Below are 16,173 nucleotides of genomic sequence, written 5' to 3'. Positions count from 1 at the left end.
ACGCTCAACTCTCGGTTTTCCTATACACATACTATACCTATGCCGTGTCTATAAGTATTGTATATGGTCTAAGGGTGAACCTATTCGCTCGCTCCTGCGCGCCGTTTTAAATTCAAGTTTGAAACTGTCGTTGCGGTTCATACATTCGTTATTTATTTGCTACATCGATAAAGGCACAAGGATAGAAGGGTAGAAACTGCTCCGATGAATGTCGAGCAACTCGTCGACGTAGAACGTGTACCAGCTACGCGGCGATTCGTTGGTGTTCCCAAGACTCGTCCGATCCGTCCTTCTTCCGATAAATGATCCGGTCTCCTATCAGGTGATCCCTCGCGTAATAAAACTCCATCATCGTTGGGAACAATTTGTAGCCGATGCTGAAACACGATTGAGAATTCAGTGGTTACGTTCGACACGCGTGCCATAGCTAGAAACGAGGAAAACGTACAAATGATCCGGCATCGGTAAATCGGTCTCGTTTTCACGGACCGAATTCAAGATCTCGTCGTGTCGCTGCTTCAATTCCTTCCAGCAAGCTTCTCTTCCCTGATGGCATAGGTGCGATCGAATTTTACAGTAGAGCGGTTCTCGATCGTATATAGCCTGATACTGTTCCTTCTCCAATTCCCTCACGATCCCTTCGACCCTGACCTACGCGTCGACGCAAATCAAACCGTGTGGGTACGCGAATTCGTTATCGAGGATCCATCGATCCCCTAGCATCGGTTACGCACCTGTCTGGCGAGGTTCTGTCCTTCCTCGTTAACGTAACACCACAGATAACACATCGCGGCGCTAGGCACGTTTTTCTGGAACGATCAATCACCGTCAACAGGAAGAACAGGAAGGAATTCGCGAACGAAGGGAACTTCGAAGTGTCCGAAGTTTCGAAGTCTTCGAATCGTATAAAATTGTAACTTACGAATTTCATGTGACATATGTCACGATTGGACTGCGGATCTTTATGCATTTATTGCTTCTAAAAATGTTCAAAAAATGCTAGAGTATAAAATTCCACAGAATTTAATACGGTTTTTACTTATTTAGGATCTGTAAAGGCTACTACCACTGAAAATGAGATTTTATTCGTTCCCACTTTCTTGAAATTTGCCTGCAGAAATTAAAAATTCCATAAATATCCGCGGTCTAATCATGATTTTTGACGAATAAAAATATAAATAAAGGATTTGACAGAATTTTCGCAGAATATAAAAAAAAGCTTTAATCGGAAGCTTCGAAACTTCGATTCTCATCACCTTCGAAGTTTCTGAAATCGAGTTTCAAAATCTTCAACCCTCCAAGGAAAGTAGCAGCCCTATTTCCGACGACTTACTAGATTGTCCGTTTTCCTGCTTCGACGATCCGTCACGATCACGAAGCCGTCGTTGTCGAACTCCCGGAGGACGATGTTCCTCGCGGACACCCGGCAGTCCCTGAAAGAAGGGTCGTCGGATTAAAGATTTCCGCGAGCCGCGCCCGTTTGACGAGTATCGTTGATCGATCATGCACCCACTTTGAAACGGTTGCCAAGCAACAGGCGTCTGGCGAATGTGGATTGTATCGGCGAGCCTCGTCGTGCCAGATCCTGAACAGATCTACCGGATGGTCGAGGATCCCCTCGATCTTTGCCAGGTCCGAGAGATCCGATCCCTGCAATCCCTTCGCAGAGGACGTTTTCCATACAGGAACCGGTTTGGTTATGCATCGAACGGATCGTAGCAAAAGCAAATGCAACATCAGCTCGACGTCTACCACCGAAACTGTATCGATCAGGATCGAGATTGATCGTATCGAGTAACGCTTTGCTTTTACGTTACCTTGAATGCAAACATTATACTTTGTTCCTGTTAAGCCGAGTCGAAGCGACGCAAAGTGGTCCCAAATCCCCAAACAAAAAAATGAATTATGAGCGAGGATCTTTTTACCAATTGGGATGGGTAAACCTTATAGTGACCTTGAAATGTCCTGCGAAGGTCACGAGTCAATTTTTGAAAAAAAACCCGTTATTTTTTTCATATTCTTATAGCTGATATTCAGACATTTTCAAAACACTCTGTTAATAACATTATTTTTAGTGAATTTGTTACCGAGATATGAACGTCTCAATAACAGAGCTAGAGAGAAAACAACCTTCAAGGGACAGATGGGTCTAAGTAAATTATTTCTTAGAAGTAATTAATTCTTTACTCTTTAATTCATTCTTAGACAATATGTTTTAAATATTTATTTCTGTGATTCACTTTCAGAGTCTTGTCAGCGAAATCTGATTTACGAGAAAAACAAATTTATCGATTTATTAAATATTACTTGAATAATAATGTCAGTGTAATATCTGAACGCCTTCAAAATTCTGATTCTGAAAGAACTTCTATTCGAACTGCACGGGAGTTGAATTGACATGAATTATGAAACAAAGATCGTATTAGGGAAATTACTTTCTAAAATTAGGACAAAATGTCAAAGTGCAAACAGAACGGAAGATAAGTTTTTTACAAAGTTTGCTGCGTGGCTTAATGGCTCTCTAGACAAATACCTGACAGCGATAAGCAAATGAAGGAAGTTGACCGTCTTTCTTCAGAATTTGATACCTCCAACGAAAGGATGGAAGCGAAGAAAGGCAGAAGATATTCGGTGAAATCTTTCAAGTGATGCATTTTTGAAAAGTACTGACAATCGTTCTACGAATTTTGAGTTCAGATTTGTAGTCAGCGATCCCGAAAACCATGGGATACTATTTTTTGGTGAAATTGAAGTACGTTTATGGGTTTTGGCCAGCTTTTGGGGATTTGGGACCACAGTGCGACGCGCCGATCGATCAAACGACTATATAAAAACAAAACATCTGGTGCCACTTTATTCGTGAAGCTGTACTGTACAACGACGTTTCAGCGTAATCTACCGAACATGATCTACAACAACGCGTAACAGCCGCCGTTCTCGCTCGGGAGGAACGCCAAAGTGATTTAAGGAGCTTCAATTGTCCAGTTTCCAATTATTTTCTTTATTTCCAACGCGACTTTTCCAAATTGAAAAATCGCGCGCACCTCTACCTTCTTCTGGAAATTTGTCTCTCGCAGACGGTTTAGCCGAGGAGTCGGAAAACATTGGGGAAACTAGGGTGTCTAAACGATATTCTTACCATTTCGTTGATTTCACCGAACCGGTTCCGAAATCCTCTGTCCGTTTTTCACCGTGCGCGTCGCTCAACGATCCCACTGAACCAACGCCGTCGACACGCAAGCACTGCGCTTTTATTTAGCAACTCTACCGAGGTCTCCCACCATCCCTACCGGACTCTGCGCCGTGCTAGGTTCGCATCAGCGACAAAGGTTCTCGCAGAATGTATCAGCTGTGCGCGCCTACCGTACGGCGAATCTGAACTTGATGTAAGGTATCTCCGCTTATGTAAGGCGATGGCGAGCGAGCGAGCGAGCGGCTAGCGGCCGAGATCGCGGTTCAATATAAATACATACGCTACACTCTCGTAAAACGAAAGCGAGTCGGTGCAACGAGGGTGACACGTTGCCCGAATATCGTCTCGCTCATACTATTCTACTAGAGAGAATCGAACGTTCGTGTACCTACGCGACACGACTCCCGCGCATAGAAATTAATACGATCAATGTACAATGTTTCCGCGTGTATTTCACAGTCGCCGAAGGGAGCGATAAATCAGGAACGGTCGTGGCAACGGAAACGATCCGTTCCCTCGTATCCGTTCTGCTAATGGGCCGACAGATCGGTCGTCCGGTTCCAGACCGACACTCGCGTACAGTTTCAGACTCTGTTCGTCGAACTTTGCCCAGGGAAATCACTCGATCGTCGATCTTATCCAAGCGATATTCGACGAAACTTTGTCGTAGAGCCGAGGCCTTTCGACGCCGGCTTTCGAGCAGGCAATACGCCAACTACCGACCCCCGTCAGCGCCCAGCTCCGACCATCCGACCGAAGACACAGCATAGGACTGCCGGCAACCTCCTCCTCCTGCGAACAGAAAATAACGATCCGTCCTCAACGGTTTGCACCCCTGCATCTACGCCTGATTCCGCGCAATTTTCGAAGAGACTTACGTTGCAATCATCGGTGGAATAGGCGGGTTCGGTGCAGACGCTATTCACCGACGCGATGCTGATATTTTCGCATCTTTCCATCGCGCTGTGCCTAAGCTGCACCCTCTGCAGTAGATCGCCTGATCACACAACAACGCCTTTGTTAAAACGATGGCAAAAAAAAAGACGGAAATCGTTCTCGATCGATTTAGTCGCGTCACGACGTTCCCGACGGTTAAGTAATTAGTCAAAGACGTAACGAGTGGTCGCGGGCTCCGAAACCAGCCGGCATCTCTGGAAGTATTTTTCCTATGCAATCTACTCGTCGGAAAAATAACTGTAGCGGTTGACGCGACATAAAACACGTAAATAAAGACGTAACGAGCACAGCGTATAGAAGAGTATCTTTCTTGTAACAAAACTTGGTGTACGCGCGCGCGTATGTACAAGTGTACAGTGTATATTTACACGAACCTCAAGGATATTCGTTCCGATTCGAGATCGAGAAAGTTGTCGTCGCCGGCGATTGTGTAAGTCGCCTCGCCGCGATCTAACATCCCTCTAAGGTCGATGCAACAACTCGTAAACGATACGCGTAATTACGTTCTTATATAACGCATCGTAAGACGAATAGCGCGGCTTCGAGGTTGCGAGACACACGCGTATGTACATATACGCGTGCGAGTAGACACGGAGAGAATCGATCGAGCGGAATTCTTACGGTTTCTAGCCCAGCCAAGAGTGTTGCAGAGGGACGAGTTCGCCGGTGGGCCCTGATTCGACGGCAGGCAAACTGGTCGGACGAAATCCGAGAACGTGGTCAACGGTCGGTCCAGCTTCAGCAGAACGGTCGTGCTTCCTTCAACCGGCGACTTGATCATCCCCACGATTCTACGCTCCTGCTGCCACGGCGACGTGCTCGAGAGCCGAACGGTGCCCATTCTCGCGGACCATTCCGCTTTCGATTGACTGAAACGCGTCACGACGACGTTACACTCGCGGCTCGAGGACAGGCGTGTCGCGTCGACGATTAAAAATGCGAACCAAAGCAACGAAACTAACCCTTGGAAACAAGACGCCGTAGTGATCAACCAATTTTCCGCGACAAGGGTGGCGTCGCACACGTGCACCTCTTCCTTGAACAGAGCCACGTGCCAAGGCCAATCGCCGGGTTCCGCCATTTTATTCAAACCGCGGGTGCCGCTCTTTGCGCGCAATGATTGCACGCCGCACTCTAGACAAACATTCCCCGTAAAACTTTCGACGGCACCAGTTGGTCTCGTTCTCACCGTTCCGTTAATCGTCTCGCTTCGGTGTTACAATGTTTTTCGTACCTAGTTCGGAGCATCGGACGTACATCGCTTCTCTGCTGGGACACGGAGCCCTGACGAAAGTGATCTCCGTGGCGGATGGATCCTCCATGTGCACGTATTGGACGTCCTCCTCGTCGTCGATTCTGATTTCCACGGATTTCACCCCTCTGCACAGAAAGGATCGAATCTAGGATCTGTCGCGATCGTTCTCGCGGTCTCGCTCGAAGACTGTGCTTACGCGAACGTCAGCAAACCGCACAGAGAGCTGGCAGCGGTCTGAAGAACGGTTTCCATTTCCGTTCCAGGCAGCGTCGCGTTCAGATTAGCGGTACACAGCTTGCCGATGGTACCCTTCTCGTTGAACACCACGAAACCTTCGCTGTTGTACTTGACGGCGTGCGGCGTGTCCAAAGGCTGAGACTTGACGGCTCGGATACTCGGCGCCAAAGACACTGATCAAGAAACGCGCGAACGGGGATATAACGTAGAATGATCGAGATCGAACCGCGCCCTTAAGCTTGTTCAACGGTACTCACGACAATCCTTTTCGTCGCTGCCGTTCGCGCAGTCCACTTTTCCATCGCATCTCTTGCTATGCGGTATGCACGTTCTACCTACGCCGCAGTGCATATAACCGTCGCGACAATAAGCGCAATTCTTTTCGTCGGAAAGGTCAGGGCAGTCGATCACGCCGTCGCAAATTCTTGAGGACAATGCTTTCTCTTGCAGCGACTGCACACATCCTACGAGGAAATTCAACGAATTATTTCGGACGCCCAATCGTGCTCCCTAGATCAGCGCTAGATCTCGCTGGGTCAGCTAGACGATATTTACCTGGTTTCGCTCTGCAACCACCCTGGTCCGCGTACTCCGGGAAATTTGAGCAATCCAGCAGTCGCTTGATTCTATCGGGAAGTCGGCTGCCGCATCCGCTCCAGAATTCTCTGCAGAAGCTCCTGCACGGCAGCTGCAGCTGGTCTTCCGGTTGGCTCGAGACGCACGCTGGCTGGAGAACTTGGCAGACGAACTCGTAGGCCAGCCGGTAGCATTCCGCGTCGACCAGTTCCCTGCTCGACAACGCGAAATTTACGTGAAATAGGGGTCTAGAGGTCGGCAAGTTTTGCACTTTTCGGCCAGTCATTCATGAATTATTCGACCTACAAGTGTAGAGGCTGAACGATGTTCAGGATGTCAAAAATATGCATAAATGTACAGTACAGGATACCGAAACGAGCACTGCTTGCTTTCCTTCGAAGGTCGAACTTCGAAACTTTTCGGAACTTGGTACTTTCTGAATTCGAAGCTTCGAAGCTTCGAAATCTTCGATCTTCGAAGGAAAGTTACAGCCCTATGAAGAACCACTGATCTAGACGAAGCCGGCGATCCCACGCACCTGAAGGCGATCACGTCCGCTTCCACCTCGACCAAGGAGCCGTGGCCCAACACGTTCGGATAAGAGGTGGAGTTGTAAGGCAGGTGCTTGCAATAGGACAGGTCCACCGGACTGCATCTTCTGGGCGGAGGTGCAGCCGCAGTTGTCGGTGGCGGCGTCGAAACCGTGGCCTGCGGGCTCACCTGAGCGTTCAACGCTTTTATGCTCTCCTGCACTTCGAGGCTCTGCGAGTCTATCGTCAAGTTCATCAAGTACTTGGAGGTTTCGGGATTGATCTCCCGAGACAGAATCTCCACGATGTCGGCGGTGGTGATCGTCTGGTAGCGCGGGTCGAATCGAGCGTCGAAGTGCACGACTAGGTCGCCGCCTTCGGTTCTAGAACATTTCCGAAAATTCGATCGATCGTCCACACGACCCGATTTCTCTAGCTGGAATTGTTTCCGCTTCGAATTCCAACCCACTTACCCATCGAGCGCTAATATCTCTGCGGCGAGGAACGAGAGCTTCAGCCAGCTACGGCGAAACACGAGATTCAGCCGATCGCGGTACTCCCGAGATCGTATTCGAAAGGCTTCGGTAGAGGGATCTGCTAGCTCCGTGGCGAACGAATCTCCTTCGGTAACTCGGAACGTGGCCAAGAAGATTTGATCGCCTGGAGGATCCGACGTCAGGAACGTGTCTGAAATCAGCGGGAAACGCGCGCTGCCGTTATGCGTTGGAAAGAAAGCGTGCGGTCATTTTTAGACGTGTAAAACTATTCGGGTAACCGATCTTAAGAAAAATCCGAACAGGTACACACAGATGTCTAAACAGGGACAAGGAAATATATGTATATCGGGGGCGCTCGAGTCGGTTTGCTCGACGGCCGAGTCGCTCGAGACTCACCTTTCACCGTGTCTTTGGTCAATCGTTTTTACACCGCAAACATCGTATTTTTTCGATCCTGGATACTCGTTGCGGACGGCGAGCGATCTTTTTTGCGGCTTGCGGACCGACCGCGCGCGAGAATCGCGCAAGAACCGCCTCGAAGTACCTGAGTTTTCCCTGGAAACCGCATTTTACCGTTTCTCACCGTGTTTTCGGAACGCGATTTGTTTTCGCTTTTCTCGTAATAAAAGATCGATTGGGAACACGGCGGACGTCGTACCGGTGATGTCGCGCCGCGAATAGTTTCGAAAGGAGAATTGGGTTCGCACGGTGACGAATCGAAACGATTCAAGGACACGGATTCCCTCTTTAAGGTCGAACGTCGGAGGGGTCGGAGACGCGATGGCTCGACAACTCGGTCAGACCGTTAGCTCTGCTACTTTCAAGGCCTCGCTTCGCTGGACCGACGCGTCCTACAACTTCTTCGACTCGTTCGGTTCGTTTCCACGCGACGAAGGACCGCGAGTGCTCGAAATCGAAAAGATCTCGTTCTCCGTCGCCGAGCGGTTTCGTCGTGCGATGAAAAATACGGTAGCCCATTCTTTTGAGTCGTTTGCTAGAGACGCGACGGAAGCCGGAGGAGCCGGTGTTTTCTTCGAAGAGTAGTCGGTAACTCGGACGGACCGTTATGTTTGCGCGCTGAAAGACCTGAATGGGCTCTGGCCGCATCATCTTTCTTTTCTTCGACCGTTTCTCCGAGAGCGCGCAACGGAATAACGACTGAGCCGCGCGCCGGCAAACTTTCTGAAAGTTTAAAAGGTCGGCCGATCTTCGGCGTGTTTCTACCGCGTCGCGAGTTTTTTTCCCGACATTCGAGAACTCGAATCCGTCTTTCCGTGGACTTTAGCACTTCGTCCTACCGTTCGACGTTCACCGTTACTTTCGCTCGTTCGCGTCGATTAGAACAAGCCTGTTCGTACGCTCGCTCGAACACGCGTTCCTCATCGTTTGCTCGTCTGCTCGTTTATCGCACGATCGAGCTCGATCCCAAGGTGAAGTGCACCCGTTCACGGCGAAAAACCTCGTCCGCGAAAGAACAAAGGAAGACGTCGCCTCGCACTTTAGCCCGCTCGAGAAACGCTCAAAGACCGTAAAAACTCGTTCGTCTCGCGAAACGATCACGGGGCGGCTAGCGTGCATATTTCACCGAGTAATTTCATGCTCGCTAGACCGGCGTCGATCGTCGGTTAACCGTGGAGCGGCAGTTTCATTTGTTGCACGACTCCGCTCGGCGCGGCCCACCGTGGTGCAGCGCGACTGGCAAATCGCGCGGCAAGTCCGCGGAGAAAGCGCCGGGAACAAAACGAGTTTCGCGCGTTTCGATTCTCCGACCGAGCGGATCTTCGTGCCCGATCAGCAATGCCACCGAATAGACCGCGTTCCAGAAAAACCAAACGATCATACTTACAGCCAAGGTAAATCGAGACACCCGAAAACAGAAGGAACAGCAGGAACGCAGCCAACACGCAGCACCCGCAACGGTACTGGCCGCCGAGTTTCCTGGTGAATCGAATGTCGCTGTCCGAAGACAGAATCGAGCTCGGGGTCCCGGCACGGCTGAATCTTCTGGTGCTGACCGTGCTCACCGAAATCTGCAAAAATACCACATTCGTTCATTCGAGCCGCGACTACGCGTTTCGAAAGTCTCGCTTCTTCTGCCTCGTCTTTGGTCGCCGGATCCGCGATAGGCGCGAGGCAACCGCATTACCGAGATTTCTCGGCGCGAGGCACGACTTCTATTAGCAATCGGCATACTTCCGTCTTACTGGCGAAGCGGGAACACGAGGATTAAACCACCGAAACGATCCAGCGGTCGGAGAGCGTTTCCAAATCGCTGCTCGATTCCGGCGTGTTGTCGTCCCGTTGTACAGTCCGTTCAGATCGAAAACGCGTCTGAACGGGTATCTTGGACATATCCAGTCTCGAGCCGCGAGAAATTGAACGCGAGCGTAATCGACGCGGCTCCGAAAAGAATGGATTACGCAACGCAAGCGGCGCGGCGCGGCGCTGCGTTTCACGCGGTCGATCAGACTCGAGCGTGAGCCGGGTGCGTCCGCAACGAGCACGCGATACCAGATCATTCGGATAATACGTATTTGGTGGACCGTGTACGAACGGTTGCACTCAGTGTCGAGAGAAACGAGCTTATCTCCATGGACGAGCGCGCTCGCTCGCCGGAGCAAGCGTCCGTGTAATCGTCCTGATGCGATGCGATGCGACGAGACTGCGACTGCATGCTCGGAGATGCACGTGCACGTCCATCACCAACACAGGCTCGCGAGTCGCGTGTGTTCGCGCGAATGCACGATGCACGATGCGGCACAAAGAGGCCTACGCCCTCGTTCAAATGTTATGCTCGGCACACGCTCTAAAGGAGAACCGGCGGATCGCGCGCGCCTTTTTCTTACTCGAGCGACGACAGCACCGCTCAAAACGTCTATCTCTCGGTTTAAGAAATCGTTGACCGGGGCACAGCCTGCATCGACTTCGAATCGGCCGATCCGAATCGACGATCGACCTCGCTCGGCGAAAAGAGCACGGAGACTCGGGTCGCAGCGGGCAGGGAACGCCGAGTAAAAGTGAATTCGCGAGAGTCTCGCGAATCGACGAGGGTCGATTTCGTTTTCTCACGGGAGTCAACATCCTACGCTCGTATGTGGCAGCGACGATCGCGTTTATCGGCGCAGAAACGGGAAAGCAGTTTACCAATACCAGCTATCCGTTTAACGAGATTGCTATCTGGCTCGATCTCCGTTTTCGATCGCTTCCGTAGCGTAACGACAGGAACCGGCGCGGCGCGACGATTATCTCGTCGTTGCTTGAACGAGACACGTTGTACGCACGGTCCCAATAGGCAGCTATTAAATTGATAAAGGCTCGAGCAATTAGGATGATTTCGCGGGCGCGCTCCCTCCCTCGCTTATATACTGGTTTTGCGAACGCGGCACGAAATTCATACGGGGACAGGGGCACGTTGCGATCGAACTCGGTGCACTGGCGCGCGGCACGACGAATCGAGATTTTGTTGTCGGGTTATGCAACCGATTGCGATCCAGCGCAAGGGGTGTCTTTGGCGAACAATGGCGCTGGGATATTACGAAAGTCGAATGAAAGTTTGAGCACGAAGTCTTTGTGCACACTCTACCTAGTTCGATAATGGTCTTCGGTTCGAGTTTTCATAGGCATCTCCCGTTCGACGAACCGTGCTTGCGAAACGCACGCTCGCGCGCCTCTTTCGATTTAATTGGGCGGATCTTTCGGGAATTCGTGGCCGTTTTCTCTCCTCGCGTTTTTGCTCGGATCCGCGTAAAACAGGATCGAAAGTGTAGAGTGTGGAGATCGGTCGAACAGATTAGGCAGGACAACGCAGCGGTCGTACGGTCAACGACTTCAATGTCGAGGAAAATAAGGACTCGGCCCGTTAGGAAAGTGCTTTCCACAGCCGATGCTTTCGTGAAAGTTCGATGTCGATTTTCGTTCCAGGGAGAGAGAGTCCCGCGATAGTCTTTCCGTCGTTCCGGTTCCGCTGGGATGGTATCGGACGACAATTATTACGGCTAGATTTCCGATGCTCGGAGGAGCAGATCGGTGTCGCGTCCCTTTCGCTTCGATTTCCCGTCGATCGAGTCTCGGCATCGCTCGCCGATAATTGTATCTGGCGATTCGCGGGACGGTCTCCGATTCTCGACGGTTCTCGAGAAACGAGAGCCGTCCCGCGGAAAGAAACAGTGTCGATGACCGGCGCGAAAGAAATCGAGCGAGTCCGAATGGGCTCCCGCCGAGCCCATGGGTCCTCGTGTCTTTCCTCGCCGTTGTTACCGTTACTCTAAACGTCCGGCGAGCTACCTTTCCAAAAGAGCAGGGATCTAGGAACGAGTTCTACCCGCTTGAAATTACAATCGTTTACCGGTACACGGTCGCTTGCCGCTCTCGTGATCGCGCGATCGCACGTGCGTGCAGCCAACCGTACGACCGCCGTAAAACATAGTCGTTATCGCTCGACGGTTTATCCGTTCGCGTGATAATCGTTTTCACCGATTAAGAGGAATTCTCGTTCGTCGCGCTGCTCTCCGTTATGCTTTATCTCTGGATCGATGTGTCCCGAGCCACCGATTCTCTCCGGCGAAATTACGGATCGACGTGCACGCCGCTCTGCAACCGTGCGCGGCGCTGCACGAACCGCGTGATTCGAGTTCGGAGTAAAAGTCCGGGAAAACAGGGTTTTCGTGTCTTCGAGACCGGCGATCGCGGATCACGTGATAAATGTCATTCGCGTATTCGAGCGGAATGCCAATCGCGTGATTTGCCGGCACTAGCGCCGATGTAACGGTATCGAGAACAGAGCAGATATGTATGTATAGACGGGCCCAACCCAGGCCGAGCGAACCCGAGCTAACGCATCGTGTTCTTCATTCCAGTTCTCTTCAACCTAGTTCTCCGTCGAGTGCGTAGGTATTCGGTGTATCGCTAGCCATTCGGGGTCAACGGAGAACAAGGCCAACCCGTCTACCGGAGACGCGATACCTCCACGGTCGAAAACACGCGACGCAACGCGGTACGCAACGCGAGGCAAAATCGACGCGAGATCGCGTCCCCGTGGAAAAACTAACGATTTTATCAAGCGATTCGGAATAGCCCAGATGAGAAGTCTCTATCGCGAAATAACAAGAGTCTCCCGGCGCTCCGCGCGGTTTGCACTCTCGTCGAACAAACAATACGCGTTGTTTCCGTCGGCATAATGCATCGTTTCTCTTCGATTTTACGTTTTGTTTCGCGTCCGATTTCACACAGGGGCCAACCAGCTAATTAACCGCGGGACACAAACGAGAAGGTAACGAGCGAGGAAAGCGCGTGCAGGGGGAAAGTGCGCCAGATTCGTCTCACCTTCGAATCCCACGAGCTCTTCCGCTTGTGTTCCATCGCGACGGTCATTTTCGTGCGGCTCCAACGATTCTTCTTTGCGGCGCCGTCAACGGTCCTTCGGTATGTTTGCCGCGTGCAGCCGAGCAAACATCATCCTCGCGCCGAGCTCCGTCGCTGGAACCTTGTGGTCTTTGCCGACGATTACGATCCCGACGAGATTGCTTGTACGCTCGAGGATACGTCCCTGGCTATCTGTACAGATAAAAACAACGATTACAATAACGCAGAGACGTGCTCGTGCCGCGCTTTCTTCCCGAAAAGAAATCACGCGTGTCACGCGCGTTTTCACCCACCGATTGTCGACTCGAGAATCACCGACAGCAATTTCCGTGGCGCGTCGCGCGAAATGTAGTCTGCGGCTCGCGTGATCTACGAGGCAACGACTCGAGCAACAGGTGCACAAGAGTAATCGTAGCCGGCGCCGCGCTGCTACCACATCGAAAAGTTCACGCGGAACCCCGGGGAACGGGCGAAGTAGAGACAGGCGAGGTGTTCGACGCTCGACTAGATAAGCAATTCGATCGTCGGGGCCGTAGAACAATTTCTCCGACAGCGAGTCGAGAGACCGACTGCCAGGCGAGAGAGATTGTTTCGAACCGAGCGAAACTGCCAGAGGAACGGAGACTCGCTCTCCAGCTCGCTCCCTCGCTCCTTCGCTCTTGGATGCACTTTCACGTCATTACCGGTTCTCCGCAAGACGCGTCACGACCCGACGCGGTGCGCCGCGACGCGCCACCTTTCCCGAAGACGAACTTGTTCGATCGCCTGCCTCGTAGCTTTTCCATTCAACGCGCCATCGTTTTCGCAAACACCTCTGGCGCGTCCTAACGATCGTGATTTTCACGCGAGATCGTCCAGACTGTTTCCCCAAAGTGGACGGGCACGCGAATCGCGACACGCATACATGAAAAAGGATATTTTTAGGTTTAACCAGTTCCCGAGGAATTCGACTGCAGTCGAAACCGCTCTTCCGAGGCAACTTTCAAGGGTAACTAGTTTGACTCTGGATTCGGTCGAACAACATCGAAGTCGCCTGTCGCCTTCCCCGTCTCCAACTTCGAGTGGAGCGGTCGACTGTCAATGAACCGTGTTTTCTATATCGCGTGGCACATTTTTTCTGGCGATCCACTCGTCGGACTATCGCGTTTCAAGGGTAGCTTGCGGATAGAAATGAACGCCGCGGTCTCCGAGCGGTGTCGATTACCAAAGTCGCGATACTCTTTCGCGTCGAGCAACAGCATCGCCGTAACGTCGGAAATGAACTTCGCTCCGAAGGATTTTTCGACGAAGGATTTCTACGGCTGAAAGTTTTGACCGATCGGGAATGCGGAGCGCGATCCGACATTGGTTTTAAAGGTGCTCCACTTTTGGACTTACCTCGCCTGCGCTCCTTTCCCGCGATTATTTCGCCGAGAGTTCGCTAAGCTGTCTACTCCAGGATTTATGTCATCGACGTGCCATTCGTCCTTTCGGCAGGCGAGATCGACGATCGGATCGTTCGAATGAAGGGGACGATCGATACGCACGCGCGATATTCACCGAGATCGATGCGACATCGTGTTCTCGTGGTCTCGCTCGAAATAGTACTCCAGGTCGAGGCGACAGCTGTTGGTCAGACCGGAAGCGCTTCCCTCTCGATCCACGTGAACGTTACGAGCAGGGGCTCCCAGCGCACTATACGAAACAACCGACGAGACCGCGCGGTCCTCTTTCTTCGTGTCACGGAAACGAGTAACCGTTAACGCGATAGCCGAACCTTCCAGGAGAGAGGTACACGCACGAATGTGCGCCGCTCGACAGTCGACTGCCGATTAATGACCTGGCGAACGAACGCGCGCCCTTCTCCGTCGCAAGTTCGCCTCCGGTATACCGTTTACCAACTCTCGCACTAATTCCCGGCATTTGCATAGGTTGCACAAAAACACGTGTCAATGGGAACCCTCCCCTTCTCCTCTCTCGATTCCTTGCGATCGCTTCCAGAAGACTCGATGAATTTCTTCGCGAACGAGGGTAGCCGTCGTTCGACTCCTGCGATCGATTCGTCATTTCACTTCAGAGCGATTTGATCTCCTCGCAATCGCAGATTTCACCGAGCACGTATACGGCACCTTTTTCCCACCTCCGTCCACAGCAGTCCCCCACGATACGTTATAGCGACATTGCTACCGAGGGGATGGTCGATACTCGTCATACAGACTCCCGGATGCTTTGAATGCGTCGCGTTTCTGTGTTTAATTTTGTACAGAGTACAAAGTGTATAAAAGGTAATGGTCATCCGTTCTAGGGGTGAATCTATGTATACCTCTGGATCGGTGGACATTTGTAAGAGCAAGTTGTCGCAAAATTTTTTATAAGAAAGAAAAGTTGTTTATCATTAGAATTGTAAAGAAAGAAATGCAGGATTTTTGTTCCTTTGTTTTAATTGCAATTTTACACCAATAAATATTTACCTTAATCTTATGAATTACAAATTATATGTCATATTTTTATTAAATTATATTTTATTTCAGGATGTCAAAACGCGATTTTCGTCAAAACAGAAGATTCTGAAAAATTTGTAAGTACCTAGACATTAGTATTTTATAACTCAGAATTAATATTCTTATGTTTAAAAATGGATATAAGGTATTCTTTCACATTTTGCTACTTCAGATTTATGATCCGAATGGGCAGGGAGACGATGACGTTGTACGGGCCTAGCGACGAATGTCCCTTTAAATTTCATTTGACTCGAGGCACGCACACAATCATGTTCTGTCTCATCGACACAGTCGTGTGGACTGTAGTAGGCTTTTGTAGAATTCTACACAATAAAGTTTTGCAAGAACTTCAACAACTTATATCTCAATAACTATTTGTTTGCGACATGTGGCTCTTTTAAAACTTTTCCTCATCTGGACGAATAGAAGGTATTGATGTAAAAACAAACTTTAACAATTCTCTTACAAATGTCCACCGATCCAGAGGTGTAGATTCACCTCTAGAACGGATGACCACTACTTTTTATACACCCTGTACAATTATTTTCCATTCGGACCTTACGATATTTCCAACGATGTCATGGAAAGAGAAAATAAATAAAAATGAGTAAACACATAAGCAGACTGCGGATCTTTATGCAAAATAAAAAATGTTCGCAGGACACAGGAGCCAAATAAAAATTGTATTCTTCTTTTAATTATCTTATTAAACCGAAAACAATACATTGATGTCCTTAAATATCTTTAACATGTTCACTGCTTTAAATTGTACGCGCCCATTTTCGTCATAAATGCACAAAATCCGCAGTCTACACATAAGTCGGTAAATACGTTCGGTATACCTTTGCGGTGGGCTTCCAAATAAGGTATTAGTTTCGATGACCGGATCGACGAATCGGTAAGCGAACGTGATTGCGCGAGAAATCAGCTCGAAGCTTGCTGCCGAGTACGTTGAGCCGAGTCGAAATTATAAGGAGGTTCTCGATCCCGGTAAACAGGCGAGTTCGAAAGCTGCTCGTTCACCGAGCAGTAGCACGCGATACACGATTCGCGATAACGGATGGTGAAAACTAGTAAACTAAGCAAC

General features: G+C 50.3%; 2 protein-coding genes across 6 annotated transcripts; both read right to left on the bottom strand.

The window, feature by feature from the left end:
• Positions 1-130: 130 nt before the first annotated feature.
• On the bottom strand, positions 131-3,281 carry LOC143211582 (pyridoxine/pyridoxamine 5'-phosphate oxidase). Of its 3 annotated transcripts, none has more exons than XM_076429399.1 (6): positions 3,140-3,281; positions 1,514-1,659; positions 1,334-1,433; positions 735-809; positions 449-651; positions 131-377 (listed from the first exon to the last, which is right to left on the bottom strand). In XM_076429399.1, exons 1-6 carry the CDS (start codon positions 3,140-3,142, stop codon positions 245-247), a joined length of 660 nt encoding a protein of 219 aa, XP_076285514.1. In that variant the 5' UTR covers positions 3,143-3,281; the 3' UTR covers positions 131-244. The 3 variants fall into 3 exon arrangements, with proteins under 3 accessions (XP_076285514.1, XP_076285513.1, XP_076285515.1); XM_076429398.1 differs by having other exon boundaries at positions 1,514-1,760; positions 3,140-3,280; XM_076429400.1 differs by having other exon boundaries at positions 1,514-1,650; positions 3,140-3,280.
• Positions 2,829-16,046, bottom strand: LOC143211569 (atrial natriuretic peptide-converting enzyme). Of its 3 annotated transcripts, none has more exons than XM_076429372.1 (13): positions 13,984-16,046; positions 12,568-12,798; positions 9,092-9,275; positions 7,222-7,435; positions 6,757-7,131; positions 6,198-6,430; positions 5,900-6,106; positions 5,602-5,815; positions 5,385-5,530; positions 5,113-5,284; positions 4,772-5,019; positions 4,072-4,190; positions 2,829-3,985 (listed from the first exon to the last, which is right to left on the bottom strand). In XM_076429372.1, exons 2-13 carry the CDS (start codon positions 12,613-12,615, stop codon positions 3,812-3,814), a joined length of 2,334 nt encoding a protein of 777 aa, XP_076285487.1. In that variant the 5' UTR covers positions 12,616-12,798; positions 13,984-16,046; the 3' UTR covers positions 2,829-3,811. The 3 variants fall into 3 exon arrangements, with proteins under 3 accessions (XP_076285487.1, XP_076285488.1, XP_076285489.1); XM_076429373.1 differs by lacking the exon at positions 13,984-16,046 and adding an exon at positions 12,900-13,969; XM_076429374.1 differs by lacking the exon at positions 13,984-16,046 and adding an exon at positions 12,900-13,969 and having other exon boundaries at positions 12,568-12,794.
• Positions 16,047-16,173: the final 127 nt, after the last annotated feature.

The sequence above is a fragment of the Lasioglossum baleicum genome, chromosome 8 (genome assembly GCF_051020765.1).
Source record: "Lasioglossum baleicum chromosome 8, iyLasBale1, whole genome shotgun sequence".
Classification (NCBI taxonomy): Eukaryota; Metazoa; Arthropoda; class Insecta; order Hymenoptera; family Halictidae; genus Lasioglossum; species Lasioglossum baleicum.
This window is presented reverse-complemented; position numbering and strand designations above follow the sequence as displayed.